At 28.0% G+C, this 20,231-nt stretch overlaps 1 protein-coding gene across 1 annotated transcript in view; it reads right to left on the bottom strand.

Annotated features, from left to right (window-relative positions):
- Positions 1–20,231, bottom strand: part of LOC121113736 (A-type potassium channel modulatory protein KCNIP1-like) — a 201,907-nt gene that overhangs the window by 103,395 nt on the left and 78,281 nt on the right. The window contains exon 2 of the mRNA XM_071886821.1: positions 8,664–8,905. Coding sequence (XP_071742922.1) covers positions 8,664–8,834 — 171 coding nt within the window. The 5' untranslated portion in view covers positions 8,835–8,905. The remainder of the gene's footprint in view (positions 1–8,663; positions 8,906–20,231) is intronic.

Genomic DNA, 20,231 nt, shown 5'->3' with positions numbered 1-20,231 from the left:
AACGAAACGATATTACTAAGGAAATCGATCAAAGAATCAACATTATTTAAAAAGAAAAAAAAAAATTGACCTTTTCAAATCACTTAGCTTGGTTTTTCTCTATAACAAAATTTAGTCCCTTATAAATCTAAGTTTTGTTGGACTCAGAGAAGAATGAAGGGTAGACATTGAAGTAACTCGTGCCAATATCCTTGCTAGATACGGAATGTTATTTGTCTTTATTTCCGTTAGGAATAGCTGTTTTTAGATAATCTAATAAAACGTCATGCTATTCGATAACCTCCTCTCTTCAAAAAAAAATTTTTTACTTGTCATATCCTTTTTTGCTTTCTTTTTTTACATACAAAAAGCTCACTTTTCACAATTCTATTTATCATGTTTGTGTACTTTTTAGGATTATTTTTGAGTCAATTATTCTCGTCAGACTAGTACATCAAACACTTTTTGATAAGCGCCTCCCATTAATGTAGCATTTAGGCACCTGTGCATTCTTTCTTATTTAGTGGTTCTTAAAACAAGAGGGGGAAGAGAATTCCGTAAGATATTAATTTGGAATCCCTTTTTCCTTTGGGGGAGTGAGAGATCGTATTTAAGACCGCCTGTGTTATAAAGTAATCTTTTCTAAAATATATATATATAAAATTATATATTATATCATTAAAAAATAAAGTAATATGATAATATTTTTTTTTTGAAATTCTGAAATTGAGGAGTGGGTATAGCAAGAAATTTTGTTTCCTTTTAAACAAAAATACTTGTAGATAGTCCTTTCGTGCCAATTTGGAGAAGCCTTACATCAGACAATCCTCAAATTTATAAAGATGCCCACTACTTTGAGTAAAACAGAAGACATAATTATTCTTCACTGTACTTTGCACATCGTTCTAGCGTATAATGTTCTCCTCTTATATCCATGCATCAATAAGAACATTATATAATTAATATTCAGTATAACTAGATTTGTAATATGGCGTCATTGTCATACTTTATATTTACATTAGAATTAAATATGCAAAAATATCTTAATTCAATTGCCTTTATAGCTTCATTTTTTCCATGGTCCTTTCTTCCTATTATGCCGTGTGTGCTTTTGTAAATCATACCGTTTTGGTTAGTATGATTGAAATCAAATTAGTCATAGTATCAAAAGTATATGTTATATGATAACAATACCTTATAATATCAACAATTATTTTTTTAAATGTCCTCCATCTGCGGCAACCATGGCTTACAGTCTGGGTCTAAAGGCCTTGCACACCAAAATGACGTAGTCATGGGATATATTAGCCTTTTCTCCACGAAACCTCACATTCTAAAGTCTGGTTACAATAAATCTGATGGAAGCCATCAATAGGTGAGATTGTTCTTTTAATGAGCCTTTTGACCTTTGGACTAGCATTTCAAAATGTCTGCAATCTCCTTTGCAGAGATAATCCGCAATCTGTAACTTTTTTTTTTACCTCAATTGACGTTTTTTGTTGACAGTAATTTATGTATTAATGCCGCTATGGAGCTCTAATTACCATGGTCCGATTTTGTTACTCATATTATGGTAAGTATTTACCCTAAAGTTATATAACATGTAGTCTATTTTTAACAAGAGTATTCTATTTTTTATTAATTCAATAGTCTTGCTCCGCCTTCTGTTCGCACTTTACAAAATGCCCATCCCTACTAATGGTTCTATGAATAATTTATGTATATACTTTTGTGTTCAAGTATCATCATTCTCTTATGATAATTTTAATCAATTAATTTATCTTACTTAATGCATTTAAGTCATTTATAAATTATGATATCGAAAATCATGAGTCAAATATTTTATGTGATATAAAATTGCATTACATTTTTGTTTATTGAGATACCGGAAATTCATTCAAAATTGTTACTTGCAATATTTTTGGTATGTATGACACCAAGGCGACTATTTATAACCACCGATACGGCTACCTTTTTTATGACTAGTTTGTAGCTTTATTTGTCGGATAGATACATTATGTGACTACAAAAAAAAACACTTATTTTTTCCATAAACTGATGTATCATCAAGAATAATGAATAAGTATTTGTTTAAAAGTCATGACACAAAGTTAACTAAAACAAGCTAAAACTTTTATATTCAATCAATAAAGTTTTTGGGCTCAAAGTTTTTTCTAACTAAATAAACAATGGTTATACATTTTCACTTACAAAATGTAAATAAGTTTTGTATATAGTATAGAGTTTTTAGTGCTCACTTTTGAATTTTCTGACACATAAATATGTTTAAATCTGTAAATCTTGAGTCGTTTGAAAATATTTAGAGATAGTTTAACAGCTCTAAAGTTTTTGAAAATTGACACTACATACTTCACATTACAGATTTTTGATTAAAATTACAATTTTTTTTTAATCATATCAAAAATAATTTTCAGAATTCTTACTAGAATATTGTATTTACTGGTTTAAAACAACCATAATTGTAAAAAATGAATTTGTAGCTTTCAGCCTAGCTGTTTGTTTATTGATGATACAGTTTGATACTTTTTAATCCACAACAGACATTGTATATTGTTTTTTCCTTTGTTGCTCTTGACCTCAGATGACTTTGGAGACTCCATTTTTAAATAAAAATGATTCCTACAAAATTTTCTTTCCAAATATTTTTATATTTACGGAAACATTGGGTGAGTTTGATAAAATTTGATAAATTAAATAGTTTTTTTTTTAAGTTAGAAAAAATACAGCCAATGTAACAAAAATGCAAATTTTTTACATAAGTAAACAATTTCGGTGATTTCCGTCTAATCACTTGTCTGTGATAAGTGTAGGATCGGTCCAAGGACAGATTTCCTAATCAGTCTCCCCTTCCCCATTCAGACTTCTTTTATCAGTACGGTCTTTTTACTATTCAACCGTCCGAAGGATTGATTAGTAGATCCTTCAGTCCAAACTACCTTTTTATTTTATTATCTCGTTGCTATGGTTACATAATTTATAAAAAAGAAATAGAAAAATGAAAAAAACCCCGTATAAAACATAAGTATTATACGTTTTAGCCGCACGCCTCCTACATTAAGCAACAAGTATTTTGTCTCTATAAAAAGAGATTCAGGCAAAAATTTATTAGCCGATTTGGTCAAATTAGTAACTAAGTCACATCTGCAGGTGTAGATACCATAAGATATCGATAAGGGCCGGTCCTAGGGCACAATTTATAAGAACCTGTTATAGAACAAATCATCTTTACCACAAATACCGTTAAATCGGTCCGGGCTCCAACATTTTGAAAATTTAAATATTAGCTCCACTAAAATATATTAGTATTACATTTCCTTTCAGGAGTCCTTTAATATATTTAGTTCTTCTATTTCCATTACCTATTTCTAAACTACAAAAGTTTAAGTAATAAAAAAAAATTATGTTTTTATAATATTCATGACCCAAAGCAGTAATTTTAATGGATCTTTTCCTTTGAAAGGATTAATTCAAAAATACATAACTACAATTTATAAGTTTTTGTATATTATAATGATAATTTTATAATCCTCAAATTGTTAAGTTGAAATAATACGGACATTAATGAATGTGAAATAGGATAAAAAACTCTTTTAAGAAAAAAATTGTTATTTTAAAAAAAAAAAAAAAAAAACTTAACTTTTTAGTAATGAGTTTTTTTTTTTAAAGGACATATGAAATTGCTTTAATCTGTATTACAGATGGTTTTAAATATTTAAAAAAATAATAATAGTCGTGTAAATCAATGTTATATATAGTTTTTTTACATTTGGAGGTCGATAAGCACCTTTAAAGTAAATACCCTTGGCAATTTCTTTAACGTATCTACTTTATTAATTCAACATTACTTATGATAAGTTAAAATTTAGAAAAAAATCAACCATTTCTTTTGTGACTTATACAGTGCTACATTTTTGAAGGCTATCTTTAAAAATAAAATTAAAGCTCCATGTTTTTGATTTCAATAATAACCAGATTTTAATCAGGGAAGTCTAAAATTAGGAAATTATAAACCGCAAAGAAAATAAATTGAATAAAGTTTGAAAAACTTTATAAAAACTGAAGGTATCAGTTGTATAATTTTTATCTTTTACTTGTATTTTCATGTAGAAACAAAATTTTGAATTCCTAATATACACTAAAAAGAAAAAAAAAAAAAATTGTGGACCACCAATACAATATTAAAGCAGATATAAACCAACCGTTAAAATCCGGGAACAATAATTTTGTAACATAGAATTATCAACAGAATATGTATTTTTCATTATTATACTTAGAAACATTCTCTTGAATAAATTATTAGAATCTAAGTAATGATATTGCATAATTTTTTGTTGCGTTAATGATACAACTAGTTAATTAAATTTTTAATAAAGAGAAAATACATAAATTTTTTCTCCTTATGCTTTCTATTTTGTCACTAAAAATACATTTTAAAGGAATTTGTATAAACATTTTGTAAAGTTTATTTTTTTTCTAATAAAAATATAATGTAATACAAAAAATATATGTTTTTGTATTTAGAGGTATTTAGAGGATAATAAAAGAAAAAATGTAAAAGAAAACATTTAAAAAAAACACTTTTCAGCTTTTTCTTGGTTTATTTTTTTTTAATGAATTAAGGATTTTTGAGTTTGAGTTCTAAAAACTATTTAAATGTCAACATATTGGTTCTTATAATAAAATAAATACAGTGATATTTTTACAAAAATGTACAAAAAGATTTTTTTAAATCTTAATATTTCACAATAGAACTGTATGAATACAGAGCTCACTAACGTAAAAATTGTTTTTATCATACAAGTTTGTCGATCTCCTTTTTTTTTTTTTTTGCTCTTCAGATTCCATGTCTGATTTGAATTTTCAGCGGTTTTTCTTGGTTTAATTCAAATTACAGAACATGGCTTGTTAGAGATTAGAGGTTGTGTTAAATACTTTGTTCCCATAAAACTAAGAATTAATTGAATAATAATTCCAATTCAACGTCGGAGGCCAACAGTTTTGGGCTCATGTTGAATTTATTTAGCGAAGAAAAACACCGGTCTGTGGGAAAGAGTTAGTGAAAGTCGACTTTTCAATACATATCAGATATGGATCTTATTTGGATTCATATGTCCACAACATTTCAAAGTTAAATTCAAGGACCAGCAGTTGTAAGAACCGGTCCCTAGGACCAATAGGACCACTTCTAAGGCTGGACTAGACTTAATAAATAAAGACTGAAACAGTAATACTCCAAACTGATTACAAAAATTCATTCAATACACGGGTGTTTTTTAATTCAATTCCTTCGTTCATTTCATAAATAAAATATTTTAAAACTAGGGATGTACCAATACCAAAATTTGAGCCGATTCCGATTTGGATACCATATTTATGGGCGATTCTGATACTGATTCTTGGTTATGTATAAAATAATTAAATTAGCAAATAAAAAAATTATTTACTTTTTTTGAGTGTTTAACTTTCTACTGATGAGGGCTTGGAAAGAAGACACATAAATATATCAATCGTAATTATGATTATAATTAATTGAAAAATATTTTTAAATTTAAAGGATTAGTTCTTCTACGTGCTCAAGAGTTAATTTATTCCAGGTTGTCCAATATATGTTACTAGCATTACATAACAGTATTTCCACTTTCAATGGATGAAAGTGAGCATGAAAGTATTTACAAGAATTTCCTAGAACCTCTTTTTTTTTTGTAAAATATGAGTCAAATTTATCTATTCAAGGTCTATTGAATAATAAATACTAATTTCTATCAATTTAAACGAAAATTAAATTCTATAAAATAATTTGTGATTAAAAATACTATTCTATCTTTTAAAAATATTAGAGGCTAAGTTTTGTATCTGTGTGGATATAAAAAAGAGCTTCTGCCCTCTGGTAATTTACAGTTGGTTACTGTTCAAATTGAATAAAGATAGATTATGATGCAGGGTCCTTAAATTTATAAACTTGCGCTAGAATTTTTAGATTTTATGTCAATTTAATTCATAAAAAACATGAAACAAGCGTTTTTCAGACAGGAAAATTAAGTAAATATAGAAAACCAAATACATGATTTGAGCAGTATTGAGCCAATTATGATACTTCAAAAAAGGCCGATTATTGCCAATTCTAATGTACTAAAACACTGCCTATTTGAAACTGTTGCAGAAAATAGGGTGCTAAATAAAATAAAGGAGGGGTTATATTCAGCATAAGTTTATAATTTATATTGATTGACACGCAATAAATATATGCACATATATTATTTTGATAGGGACAAAAATGATCTAGACTGTGATAATGTTTTGTAAATATATGAAGAAATACTGTCAAAAATAAATATAGGATTAATGTACATATTCATGAAAAGAAGTATATAAAAATAACGTAAGGAAAATATAGAAGAACCAATAAACAAAAACAAGAAGTACATGGCTTAAAGAACCTGAAAATAGAATGAACAACATCGTAATACAAACACGATCATAAATAACAAAACACATAAAGGCATCACGAGCAATGGAACACATCCAAATGAAAGGGGTTTTTTCTGATTAAAAAAAGCACTCTTTTCTCAGATAAAATTTATCTCTGTTTTTAATAGACTGATAAATGGGAAAAGGTTTGAATTAGTGTAGGGAATTTCTAGTAATAGAAGATGTTTTTTTATATTTTTAGATGTAGGTAGGAAGCATCTCAAGAATTGATAGGAGTTTAGTATGAAAAAAAATAGTATAATTTTTTTTTTTGCAAAAATATGGACGGTTTCAAAATAAAATAGCTATGGAATGAAAAAAGGAGTTGAATTATATCATTCCTGTAATGAGAGTATTTAAGAATTCGAATAATTGTTTGGTTAGAAACCCTTTACTTTATCTTATCAAAATAACAATAAATAAATAACTTTTTTAAATAAATCCTTAAGATATTCCTTGTACGATTTCATATCTATTCATTAAAAAAAAGACATAAAAGTAATTGTTTCATGTACACATAGAGCATTTTCGTCCTGTTTGACGAAATTATCACTGCCACAATGAAGCTTACTCTAAGTTTGTTCGTTTTAGAGGGGTTTGAAATTTGGAATTTTGAAAACGTGGTATCCAGAAAAGTTGTGTATTGGTATAAAAATAATTTGTGTAAAACATGAGCTGAAGTGTGTAAATTTTGGGAGTTCTAAATGGTAAACCACTTTCTGAAACTGGGCATGAATCCCAGGAGGCTCTAGAGTAAAGAGGCAAATAGATGTGGTCCCTTACTCGATAGATTTGAACATTCTGGAATTTTCTACGTGGGGCACTTTGGAGAAGAAACTCAACACCAAATGTGTACTCACTAAAGGCTGCCATAGTAGCTCCAATTTCTGTAAAGCCTTCTACTGACGATAAACGATTGTGATAGATGCTGAAGGTGTCTATATTCAGTGATCAAGGTTGTAAAGATCTTGTTTAAATGTTTTCTAAAATTATTTTTTTATTGTTTCTTCTTTAAAATATTGAAGTATTTGTAAGCAACCTCTCTGGTCTATGTTTTTATGTTTTTTACCTGAATTGGGGAATATTCAAAATACGTTCAATTGTCCTGAAATTTGCAATGGAGAAGTCTTTTTATAGTTTTGCAAAATATTCAGCAACTCCCATTATCGATTTTTAAAATTCTGATTTTTACCCGCTCAATTTCTCATTATAAACTTTCTCCCAATAAAAAGTATCCACTAAACTTTCCTATAGCAAGATTTCTTACTTGAGTTTCCAAGGAGCCAAAATATATTATCTCTGAGAAGTTTTTTTTAATGTACTTCTATTGGTAGATGGAGTTTTACTGATTAAGTATAAGTAAACATTATAGTATTACAATTACTCCATTTAACCTTGGAATCTTTTGGTGAAATCCATATACACATATAGTATATTTCTTTCTCTAGGAATCACCCGGACGCGAACGTACACACATCAAGTTCAAGAGAATAACTCTCGATCGTGCTGTCTATGAGCTATGGCGATTAAGTTTTTAGCTTCTTGTGACTAGGCACCTTGAGCATTGCCGTCGAGGTATTTAACAATAGCAAGATCCTATTCAATAACATTTGTTTGCCACACAGATTCAAATCAGTGTCCATGGTATTTCAGTAAAAAAAAATTTTTTTTAAAGTAATATAATTGCATAATATTTCAAATTTTAGGAAATATTTAAGAACGAAGGTCAGTTTCCGTGTAATGACAAGTTATTTTTAATAAAGAAAAAGAAAAAAAAAATAATATGAAGACACATGAAAATAAATCATATTAAGACAAATATTTCAATTCCTTTTTGAAATATAAAAAAATAGTATTTTATATAAATATTAACGTTAAAAAAATGACCTCTTAAAATTAAATTTCTATTTCAGACATTGCTTGTTGCATTTCATGAATATATAATGAAGCTTTCGATCAAGGAAAAACAAAGTGTGTAATATACAATTTGGTACAATTTGTAAACTAATTTTTATGGCCTTTGCATAAGAATTTAATCAAAATATGGAACAACAAATTATGCTGATTATAAACTCACTGTTCAAAATAAATATTTGAAGTGATTTCATAATATATATTAATGTTGCTAACTAAAAGATTGTATTCAATTGATCACTAAAAAACTATATACAAAATTATACTTCGGTCAAAATTACCTGTTTGAATCCTCTGTACATTGTACGAATTTCCGTTTTCGTAAATTTAGTACCATTAAGTAATTCTCGAAGCTGGACTGTCTTTTTATTTTTCACAGCTAATCTAGCTGCCACTGCTTCCTCAATATCGAATCCAAAATCGATGGTAGTAGAATCCAAATCCCCAGCCATGATGAAAAAAAATATATACGTCTAGAGTGTTGACAAAAACTCCTAGGCCAAAATTTTGACCTCAACTCTTCCTGTAACAGATACATAAATATTACTATAGTAAATCTCTAGACTATATATTATACAATATAAATTGATTATATTCAAACACAATATCTTTTACAAAATACATTCCTAATTTTCTCATTTTTGAAATCAGAACCCTTGTCTATTTTAAAAACAAAAATGTTGTTGGTTTTTTAAAATCGGTTGTCAAAAATGAAGAATTTTGATAGTTTAAAAAAAACGATATTTTTGAATTTGAAATTGAGATTTTTTTTTCATATTTAAATTAACTGACTGACTCTGGTTGCTGTTTTTTACTTTAATCATTAATTTAATATATACTTGTAGTTTTGAATTCTACAAATTGTCAAGTTGTTCAAATTAAGGACACAAAAACTCATATATCAAGTATGATATTTATTGTGTTATTCGGTTAAATCATTTTTTTAAATAATTAGTTCTATACAATAAGTATACTCAAGTCATTGTTGAAATGACTGTACATAGAATGTAAATATTTTTCTCTTTGACAATGTGATTTTTAAATATTAGGAACAAGAACTATTTCAACTTAAATTAAGATGAATGAATCAAAAAATATAATGATAATTTTTTAAAAGTATACTTTGCATTTTATTAAATAGGATTTACATACATGTATGCCTTTTTCATTTTTTTAGTAGGATGTTCTGAGACTGCTACTTCATATAAAAAAGTAGAGTATTCAAAAAATAAATGACTAACTTAAAAAGCACAACATATTTTAAATGTAAAATGGTGTCCCGAGAGTTATACGAGTTTTGAATACACAAATGTACTCATGTACTAAATTTTTACATATTTGCTATTGGTATACAAGCCCTCGCTGTTACTCACCTGATTTTTCAAACACTCACTAACAAAAAACTTGTGTACTTCTTAATTTAAACGCTTTTTTACTCCTCATTTTACGAAAAATCTATATTTATTTTCATTATTCTATACTTAATTAATTTTTTTATCGAATATCCTGGGAGTTATTATCTGTTAATTATTAACTGTTTCAGCACATCAAAATTAAGGTTAAGTTAAATGACAATTTAGGTATTGTACGACAATTGACCTTGTATAATGCAATTTATATACAGAAACACAAAGAACTAAATGACCAAACAACATAAATATATTTATTTTTCATGGGCTCATAAATTTTCTTTCTTTCCTATAAAAGCTTTATTTAAACATTTGAATTCATATAATATCTATTTATTTTGTCAAAAAGATATTCATATTTGTTCGATGTTACAATAAGAAAAATGCATTTTGATCTAAAATGAGTTGAGATAAAAAGTTGAAAAATGCTAAATTTTAACAAGGAGCGTGTTGAGTTTTAGCTCATTGTCTCATATTAATAAGAAAAGAAAAGGGGAGTACATATATTTAGGGGTGTAAATCTTAGGCATTTATGAGCGTGCAATTGGTAGGTTATTCGAAACTTGAACAATGTATCTTGCTTTCATGCTATTTGCCTTAATATATATTTTTCATGTAACTACGTGAGAACGTGCACATAAAAAACTGGGAGTAACACTAACAATTTGTTGAGGAATTATCGAATAAGTTAATGAAGCCAATCTTTATTACTTAAGCAAATTTTTTTGGTGCGTTGACGTCCAATAACTCCGAGCGATTCCAAGTACTACCAAGTATTTAGTAATATGAATACTTCCTTTTAAGTTTTCACCTCCAAAGGAAGTATTCATATTAGGATTTCATAGGAAAATAACACTGGGCTTAACTATGCGCAAAATAAATTCAATGGACACAAATCATTACATATTTTCTGATAATATATAACTATATTTTTGGAATAATTTTCTATTTAAAGTCAATGTATTTGACATACATTTATTCGTCAATACAGTAACAGAATATGTATGAGTCAAAGAAATACATAGATTGAAAATATATTTGTGTATATAAAATTTAAAAAAAGCCTTTGGCAGCTTAAAGTGTCTCATAAATGTTTCTAAATGACTTGATTTACGTACAAATTAATTCTAGAAAAAATGTGAAATTTTAGGATTTGATATTGAAGTTGGAATAAAAATTAAGTTTGTATGTCTCGTGTATGCCTTATCTCAAGGGAAAATTCTGTAGCTCATTTTGTAGAAAAATAAAGATTTATATTTGGAAAAATTACATTTGTTTTATAACTACTATAAGTTTTGATTGACATAAATGATATCATATGCTAAATTGTACAGAGAAATAAAATAACAAAGTAAATGAGGATTTATTTGTGCAAAAATGCTTTTACATTAATGAAATCTTTGTTTCTTCTACAAAGGAGCTGTTTTGAGAGAAGTGGGGTACTATTTATGAGCAATATTTTTGATATACTAAAGTGCACCTTTATTAGGAGAGGCTCAAGTTTCTCCCATAAGGTGGAAACACGATAAAGAAGTTGGTAAAACTTATGCATACTAAAATATTCAATGAAATATATATTCTACAGACTTCCTTTGATCTAAAGTTCTATTAAAAAGTTGGGTTTGAGTTTTGGTTTAATCATTATCCTTATTTTTGGCTTCTTCTTTTTGATGGTATCTTATTTAATATACGTACATATGTAATTATAATTCTAAACTCTTATAAAAAGTTTTTTATAACTGTTGAGTTAGGGAATTTTTATTGTAGGTTTAATTATCTGTTTTTGATATGACGTCTTTTGAATTGATAGCATTGGATATGAAAAAGTGCTCAAATCTCGATTTATGTAAAAACCTGCCTGAGAATAATATCTGACCGACGACATAACTATAGAGCTTTTTTTCCTGCTGATAATGTTTGCGTTTCAATACAAGGAGGAATTATTCATAAGATAATTTTGTTTTTTACAACTTATCAAAATACACTCTTATTTTTATGTTTATGTGCTTTTTGAGATTTCATGATGTTCACTCCCCTGAATATATAAAAAAAAAAATTGCCTCGTATTTAAAAAAAGGAAAATTAAATCCAAAATCTTTTTTGAACCGTCAAAGTTTCAAATTGATAAAATCTTCAGAATAACACCAACCAACTTACTAAGTTTAAAACAGTAGTTCTAACTACGATACGAGTAGGCATAAGACAGGGAAAAGTTTTTATAGAAAATAGAGAATCATTAGCACATAAAATCTTTGTAAATTGTTAATTAGCTTATTTGAATTGCAATCATTTTCAAATTTAATACTCAATTTTAGTAATTTGAAATAAATCGGTTGATTTTTTATTTAGAGTAAAATGGAAGGGAAATGACAAATATAAATTATAAACCGAGTGGTCCATTAAAATAGGAAGACTTAGAACTTTAAATTTCAACAAAATAATATTTTTTGATGAACCATAGAATTTTAACAAAATTAATACTATAAATATAGGTGTATCTGAGCTTTTTTAATAATTAATGTAGCTGTCTTTAGCTGTAACGATGGCTTAAGGGGGTGTCAGTAGATCTGGCACCCGCTGTGGATGTAGTTTATGTCATGCCGTCCCAGTGCTGACTGACAGTGGCTTTGAGATATCGATGTTTGGATGACGGACTATGCAGGTTGGAATCAGGGCTGTAGAGGGCCAAAAGTGTCATAAAACAGTTCAAAAGAGCTCAAAAGACTCATTCAAAAGAGTCTTACAATGAATGAAATATATTTTTCTCTTTTTGCTGGTGTAAAAAGTGGGCTCACCACCTTCACCCACTTTTTTATAGCTTTGTTGAAAGTTTTGTGGGATACCCCGAGATCTCTTGCATGGGACCTCGTGGACTGGAGGGAATTGCCCTTGACTGTTTTCTTCCACTCATACGGGTCAGTTTGTTATTCTTCCTTTCTAACGTTTCAGACCTGCTGACGGTGTAGACATTGGTTCAGGAGACGCCCAGTGTCAAGGAGTGAGAGAATGTAAGTTCGTTGATCAGGTTCAAGTATCTTTTTCTCGACGTGAGTGTCAGCTCAAGTTTTTTTTTGTAACTAATTGTTTATACTTTAATATATAAGAATATGTATCAATTTAATTTTAATCACTCAAACATCATTTAATTAGTAAGTGCTCAGATTTCAATGTGCCACCCAGTATTTTTCTTACGTAAAGTATATAGCAGACTATGTGTAGACATTAGGTTTGTCACAATAACAATATTTTAGTACTGCTATACCAATAATTTTAAAATTAAATAAATATAACGAAACTGTCGTTAAGAGTAATTGGCATGCACTTACAGAGTCTTTCATATGACTTTTGTTTGCGGTAGGATCCCTTCAAGAAATTTGAGGACTTTCTTTTTATAAAATTATTATTCTTGCCTCTAAATAAAGGACGATGTTGTTCGGGGTGAGAGATGGGTTAAGGCATCAGTTGGCCAATCAAGTACCGATTCCAATATCATATAAATATAAGTATAACACCGTTTTGATTGGGTCAATATCCCGGTATAAATATACCCAACAACACTTGTTGGTATTTATTTAATTAAAACACATTAAACTTTTACTAAATTTTCAAAATGATCACTGCAAAAATAAGGTGGAATACATGCATTTTTTTAGGGACTTACTAAATAACCAAAAGTGAATAATTATTAACTGTTTTATTATTTGATATAGTTGCAAGGCCTGATAATTTGACAGACATTTTTATTCTTGCAAGAGAGATAAAAGACAAAAAAGCCATTATTATCATATGAACAAACTTTGGCTTATTATTTGCAAATATCTTTTTATTTTTCTTGATCATTTCTATCAAAATTATCTTTTTAATTAATCATAGTTTCAACCCCTCAATGATAACTTTTACTCTTTCTATAGAGATAAGAGATAATAAATTTTGAAATGGAAGGAATCTATTAAAAAAATAATAACAGATCCATTGAAGCAAATGTATACAATTGTGTATTGTTTGATTTTAAGTGTTTTTTTTTTTTTAATATCTGTTATATTTGCATTTCATATAATAAATAGAAGCCTTTGTGATCTTATTTCTTTTGTCATATTAATATCATTTTATATATTACGCGTGTGGCACGGCAATACATACACAAGCTAGAATGTTTTTTTTTATGAAATTGAGTGGGGATTTGTCTTCTTGTACAAACTATCGGCAATTTGCAAATATATGTATACCAACGACGATTATGATATCTGAGATATAAAAAGTGATACATTTCCGGGGAACATCAAAAAACTACAAAATTGGGAAACTTAGTTAGAACAGTTTTTAACTTTCAACTAGGATTCACATACAGCACAAAATGAAAAAAGTTATCAGATTATAAGAGATTAAGGAAAAAGTAATTTCGTATTTATTGCTTTATTTCAATGCTTTATAAGAAGGGTTACAATCATCCAATTTAAACCGAGTATGCTCTTTTCTGTTTGATAACTGGCCGCCAACGAGAATCCAACTTCATAATGCCCTTCTCGTAGAAGTTCTTGTATATAATTACTAAATAGAGAACAAACAATTTTCACAGACCTCTATTGAGGCCAAATTTGTACCCCCAATCGCTTTAACTATATTCCGTTACAGGTTGTAGTTACTTGGTGCTGGATCTAGACTGTAGGATAGATGCATAAGAACTTCCATCTGATCTCCTTCAGCTTCTAGCACGTCATTCAAGATGTGTGCAAGACAAAGATGCCTTGTTGTATCCTATTCACAAATGCTGGCCGCTTCTGTTCGATCGCCAGTTTCAAACAGTCGAGTTGTAAACAGTCAAGATCAAAATTGAGATTGGAAAAAAAATTACTCAAACCACTGTTGTGAAATTCGAACCGAAAGAGTATCAGCCTTGTATACATCCCAAATTTACCTGGTCGTTTTCGACACGTGTATTTCCCTTTCAGGTAGGGAAAATGTAAAGAAATAGCGAATTTCTTCCTTTGAAGCCTTCATACTCAACACACAATAATTCACGACTAAACGGGACAACCACAAAAAACATTTGTAGTATACACTCACACCTTTACAAAACTTTATCGTATGATCTGATGTGCCCATTAGTGAATAAGATATACTTAGTTTTAAAAAAAGGCGAGAAATAAGAAATTACTTTTTCGTCAGCCTAACAGATTATTACACGTTTTACGACGAGTAACCTTTGTTCTTCTCCAGATATAAAATATAATCAGCTTTTACTTTTGATAAGTAAAATCATAAATTTGATTCTTTAGATTTTCCAAAGTTAATATTTAATTTGCGTTACTCTTCCAACTTTTCAATACTCAAACAGATCTCTGGAATGAATTGAGTTTGAATATTGTAATTTCATAGTTTGGTTAATATTAATACAGATTCATAATTATTTCAAAATAATAAACTAATTTATTTAATCTGTATATTGATTCTCGTATTGAAATGATAATAAACATTAAATGAATCCATATTTATTTATTCTATTCCTCTGGCTGAAATGAGTACGATAAATAGAAGTGTAAAAAAAAATACTCTGTTCGTAAGTAAAAGATTAAGAAACTCCAAAAAAATTGACATGGTAACCATAAAAATTTGAAGAAAAATTGAAGGAAACAAAAAATCCCCTTCTGTATCTTGCTAGGATATTTACTGGAATTGCTCATATATCGATCTTAAATTCTTATTTGAATACAACAAGGACTTGTATTTATTACTCATCAACAAATCTCATTGCTACTCTCTGTCTTTTAAATGCACAACCACTCGTGATTACTTTATCATTTACTTAGCTGTCATCTTTGCAAAAATAAAAGGATTATGATAACAGCTTTGTAAAATAAAAACACTGTTCATATGGCCAACTACTAAAACATGCAAACGCGAGTTGATGATTAAAAAGTGCAAATCTAACTTACATCATTACAATAACTAGAGTAATTGAAAAAATGATTTGAAATTTAAAAAAATATTTTCTATTTGGAAATTTGAGGCAATTTTTCTTCTTCCAAAGTTGTTCTCATTACCTTTTTTTAATTTCCTTTAATTGCTCAGATGGACCTGCACTGACTAAGTATAAGTATAAAATATGGTGATATATTTACTCCATCAGACCAACGAACTGTCTTTGAAGTAATACTGAAGATTGGTCGAGGGAGTAATAAAGAACATGGGAGTAATCCCTCTCTGTATTATTCCTAGATACAGAGGGGCTTGTTACTAATTTTATAAGACGTCATGACAGCTAAGCTGCTATTTTCCCAAACATTCTTCTGCTATTACAGATACCCAAGTTAATTTTAGATTTATTGTACGTTTATTTTACTCATAAACAAACAGTTCATATTTAATACACCTTTAACCATAACTAACCTTTCATGTACATACAACTATTTCTGCATACAACAGGTTATATTAATGCTGTGCAATGAATGATCCTCAATATTTGGCATTGATTAATTCATTTCCTTAATGATCCTGCGCCATTAAATATTATACACGTACATCTATTATTCATTTAGTGTAACATGAAGACATCCAGATGTATACACTCGAATCAATAAAAACTATTGCAAAACCATACCTTGATACATAATGCAGCATATTTAACAATACCAATAATGATACGGGAATGCATTTTTGAGTCCATGCATGACTTGACTGTATATTATATTCTCTGATTAATGAAGGCGCATTTATATTATATATAATTAATAATTATTTTTTGAATGATTTCTCAATTTTTTCAAAGTAGCTTTTTCTTTTTAAACAAAGTGACTAATTTATTATGGGATTTTGTATTTATAATTATTTTTAGATTGAAAATTCTCAATAATAATAATAAAAAACAGACTTCAATTTGTAGATTAGATAGTTGACAATATTTTGTAATTAATATTTAACAGCAATTAAACAAGAAATAGTGCTTATAAGATATGTTTAGGATTGACAAAGATAATTTTGCGTAAATTTCAGTTAAAAATCTGCGTAACTCAGGCAAGCCCTGTCGGTTTGTAAAAAAACAGATAAAAAAGCGTCACAATTATGTACAGTGTTGCCCAAAAGTCTTATGGCAGAAAGTTTTCAACCAGTATTGATTGTTTGTAGTGCAATCTGGATTCAATAAATCTCTTCTCCAATATTGCAATTGCTATTAAAGTTATTTTCATTAGTCGAGATGTATCATCTATGAGAAGCAGTATAAATATTTTTATAACAAAGATAAATCACTGCCTCGAATATATCAGATTTTGAGACCTTCAATTAGTCTTAGCTCTTTAAAATATACATACAAAAGATTTAAGACACTGACATCTTGATGATGAAACCAGAATTGTACCCTCATGGTCAGCTAGCAATCCGAAAAATGTTACTCAAATAAAGAATACTCTGTTCAAATTTATTCTATTCAATCTGCAGGAACGGAATTTCATATTTTGAATAATCAAACGGACAAAAAAATTGAAAAAGAAAAGAAATGTATTTCCTAAAAAAAAGTCATCAATATATAATTTTTCATAAAAAATTGTTATTTAGTAAGAAAAAATATTTTTTTAATGGACGCTACCTTTACAATAAAAAAATAGGACTTCAAAAATATTGATTTTTTTTTTGGTTCATTATCTCTTTGTATGGCGCCATTTTGCTTCTTTTTTAATTTTACATATCAGCAGTGTATATTTTTTAACAATTTGTCTATAAATTTTTTTTCATGTAAAATAATAATAATATTACTCTAAAATTAGTTAACTGATACATTTAATGTTATCGATATGTATTTTTTTTTACAACTCTAGTTATTTGCATATAAAAGATATTGCTCATAGGTTCTTAAAAATGGGTACAGTTCTGTAACATTCTTGTTAAAAGATAAATTTAAAAAAATAAAAAAATGTGACAATTTTGTTATAGAATTTTTCTTCCAAACTTTCTTTTAAAAAAATTGTTTTAAAATAGGTGATTTTAATTATTAAACAACAAGCATAGAAAATTAAGTTTTCTTTCAGACAATACCAGTTAACTACTTATTTGCTGGTATGAATGCCCAGCTTTTATTATTTCACGTAAATAAATTAGGAATATACATTTTTTTCAGTGATTACATTAATGAATTTAATTAGTAATGCGTCATTAAGTAAATGAGAACGATAGAGATTGTTATTTTTTTATTATTCAATTAAGTCCATTTTCTTAATCTTAAACATGCGATCGAATCGAACGTATAAGTCATCCCATTGAAGAATCTTTGCTACACGACGTCATCATGGGTAATCATGAATCAACATCTACCATTTAGGATACAATATTTATAAGAATTATAATCATGCGTGGAAAACTGCCCTAGAGAAACTTGTCCCTGGAAGATTGGCCTGGAAAAAATTGCCAGTTACGAAAATTGCCCATATTTCGGTCAAACTTGATGATGAATATAACACATTATAAATTCGCTTGATATGACTATTGAAATATAAATAATGTTATTTGATTGTAACTAATCATTCGTCAGAAAAAAGAGTTAAATATCGTAAAAACACAGAAAAAATGCGGGTTTCAATTGGTAAATCGAGGGATTACACTATTTTTTGGTATCAAATGGTTCTTTGGATGTATGTGATGCTGAAGCAGTGATTTTTAAGGATCCAGGGGTACCCCAAGTTACCGGCGCAGCCCGAGGGAATGCAAATATTTTTTTGGTATTAGAGGGATTCCTTGGATGAATTGGCGGTGGTTTTTAGCAATCCCACATTAACTCTGGGACAATCCAAGAGCGGAGGTTATTCTACCATATTTTAAGAGGCCCTAAGTTATTTACTTCCTCCCTATTTACCAATCCTCTCGATCCATTTCTTGGAAGATTTGGTTGAATTTAAAAAAATGCAAGCAAATTATATTACAATAATATTGCTCACACTTGAAGGTACTCCTTTGAGGAATGGAACAAACAAATATGTTTGGATATTTGTCATAAATATTATTAAGCGAATTTATAATGTGTGATTATTCATCATCTAGTTTGAACAAAATAAAAGTACATTTCCTAACTAGCATTTTTCCTCCTTGTCAATTTTCTTCAGAGAAGTTTTCCTAGTAACGATTATAATTTGTTTAATACGGCTTTCATTAAGAATAATGGTAAACTATATTTGTGAATGAAAATTACTTAAAGTTTTACTAAAATAACTCAATTGTTAAAATAAACGACTTTACCATAATATTTTGGAAACTGATTTCTTGTTGGGAGTACTTCAAAATAAGGAAAGTTTTTTTTGGATTGATGACGAGAACAGGACTGAACAAAAACTTACGTGGTGCGAAATCAATTGAAAGTTCCAAATTAAGGGCAAATACAACTCTAACAAACACATACTTAATTGAAACATTGAGAAACCAATATAAAATTCTTAAGTTTATCAAAATTTAAAATAACTTTTTCCATTGTAAAGTCTTTCCATTAAAAATAAATAAAATATATATTTAACTACCTTAATATAAGTTGTTCTACTTGTGTAATACATCAATTTTGAATGTTCTAATATCAGTTTTTTTATATTTCTATATCGAAAGATCATACAATGAAGTAGTTTCTGGAGTCAAAAATATGAAAATTCATATATTAATTATAACCAAAGAAATGATACATGATTTTTTCGCATAAAGTTTCAATTTTATAAGGATAACACGTTGTTAGGGATAGCACGGTACGGTACGAACTGCGGTACACCTCGGTATTTGGTTCGGTACAATATACTAGTAAAATGGTTTTTTAAATGAAATTAATGCAGTTTTTCTAGTTTTTTTGATATTTTATTCCTTAATAGTTAAAATTATGTACAAATAAACTATTCCTAAATATATTTAAATTATCCTTCCACCCTACCACTGCATTTTTGTCACCTGGGATATATTATTTTGTAATTCATTACCTATTTTTGTACAAATAAATACAAAAATTATTTCTTATATAAAATGAATACTTATGGATTAAAAGCTTACCTCACTATCTAAGTGTATTAATTCAAATTATTAAAAAAATAACCGATATTTATAAAAAAGTAGATAAGATTATTTTACTTTTATGGTGTAGTTGAAATAATGATTGTGCAAATCTTATTTCTGTATCTTTTTCAATCATTGTACATTATAGTAACATTTATCATTTGTGATGATTTTGTTTCTTTGTAATAATTTATTTGCAGCATTAAATTAATTCAAAGGATATTCTTTTGTATTAAAACATTTACAGTTTAATTTTGTTATGAACTAAATATTGACTTATTTCCTCTAATTATTCAGAAGTTCCAAGAAAAAAAAAGCAAATAAGAAATTATAGCAAAAAAATCGAAACTCGATAAGTCATTGCATTATTTTAGTTATTCATTTTTAAATTGTCTTTATTTATGTTTATAAAGAATGAATAAAAAAAAT

This window comes from Lepeophtheirus salmonis, chromosome 2 (assembly GCF_016086655.4).
Source record: "Lepeophtheirus salmonis chromosome 2, UVic_Lsal_1.4, whole genome shotgun sequence".
In the NCBI taxonomy this organism is placed as follows: Eukaryota; Metazoa; Arthropoda; class Copepoda; order Siphonostomatoida; family Caligidae; genus Lepeophtheirus; species Lepeophtheirus salmonis.
The sequence above is the reverse complement of the archived record's forward strand: the minus strand, read 5'-3'. Positions and strand labels throughout refer to the sequence as shown.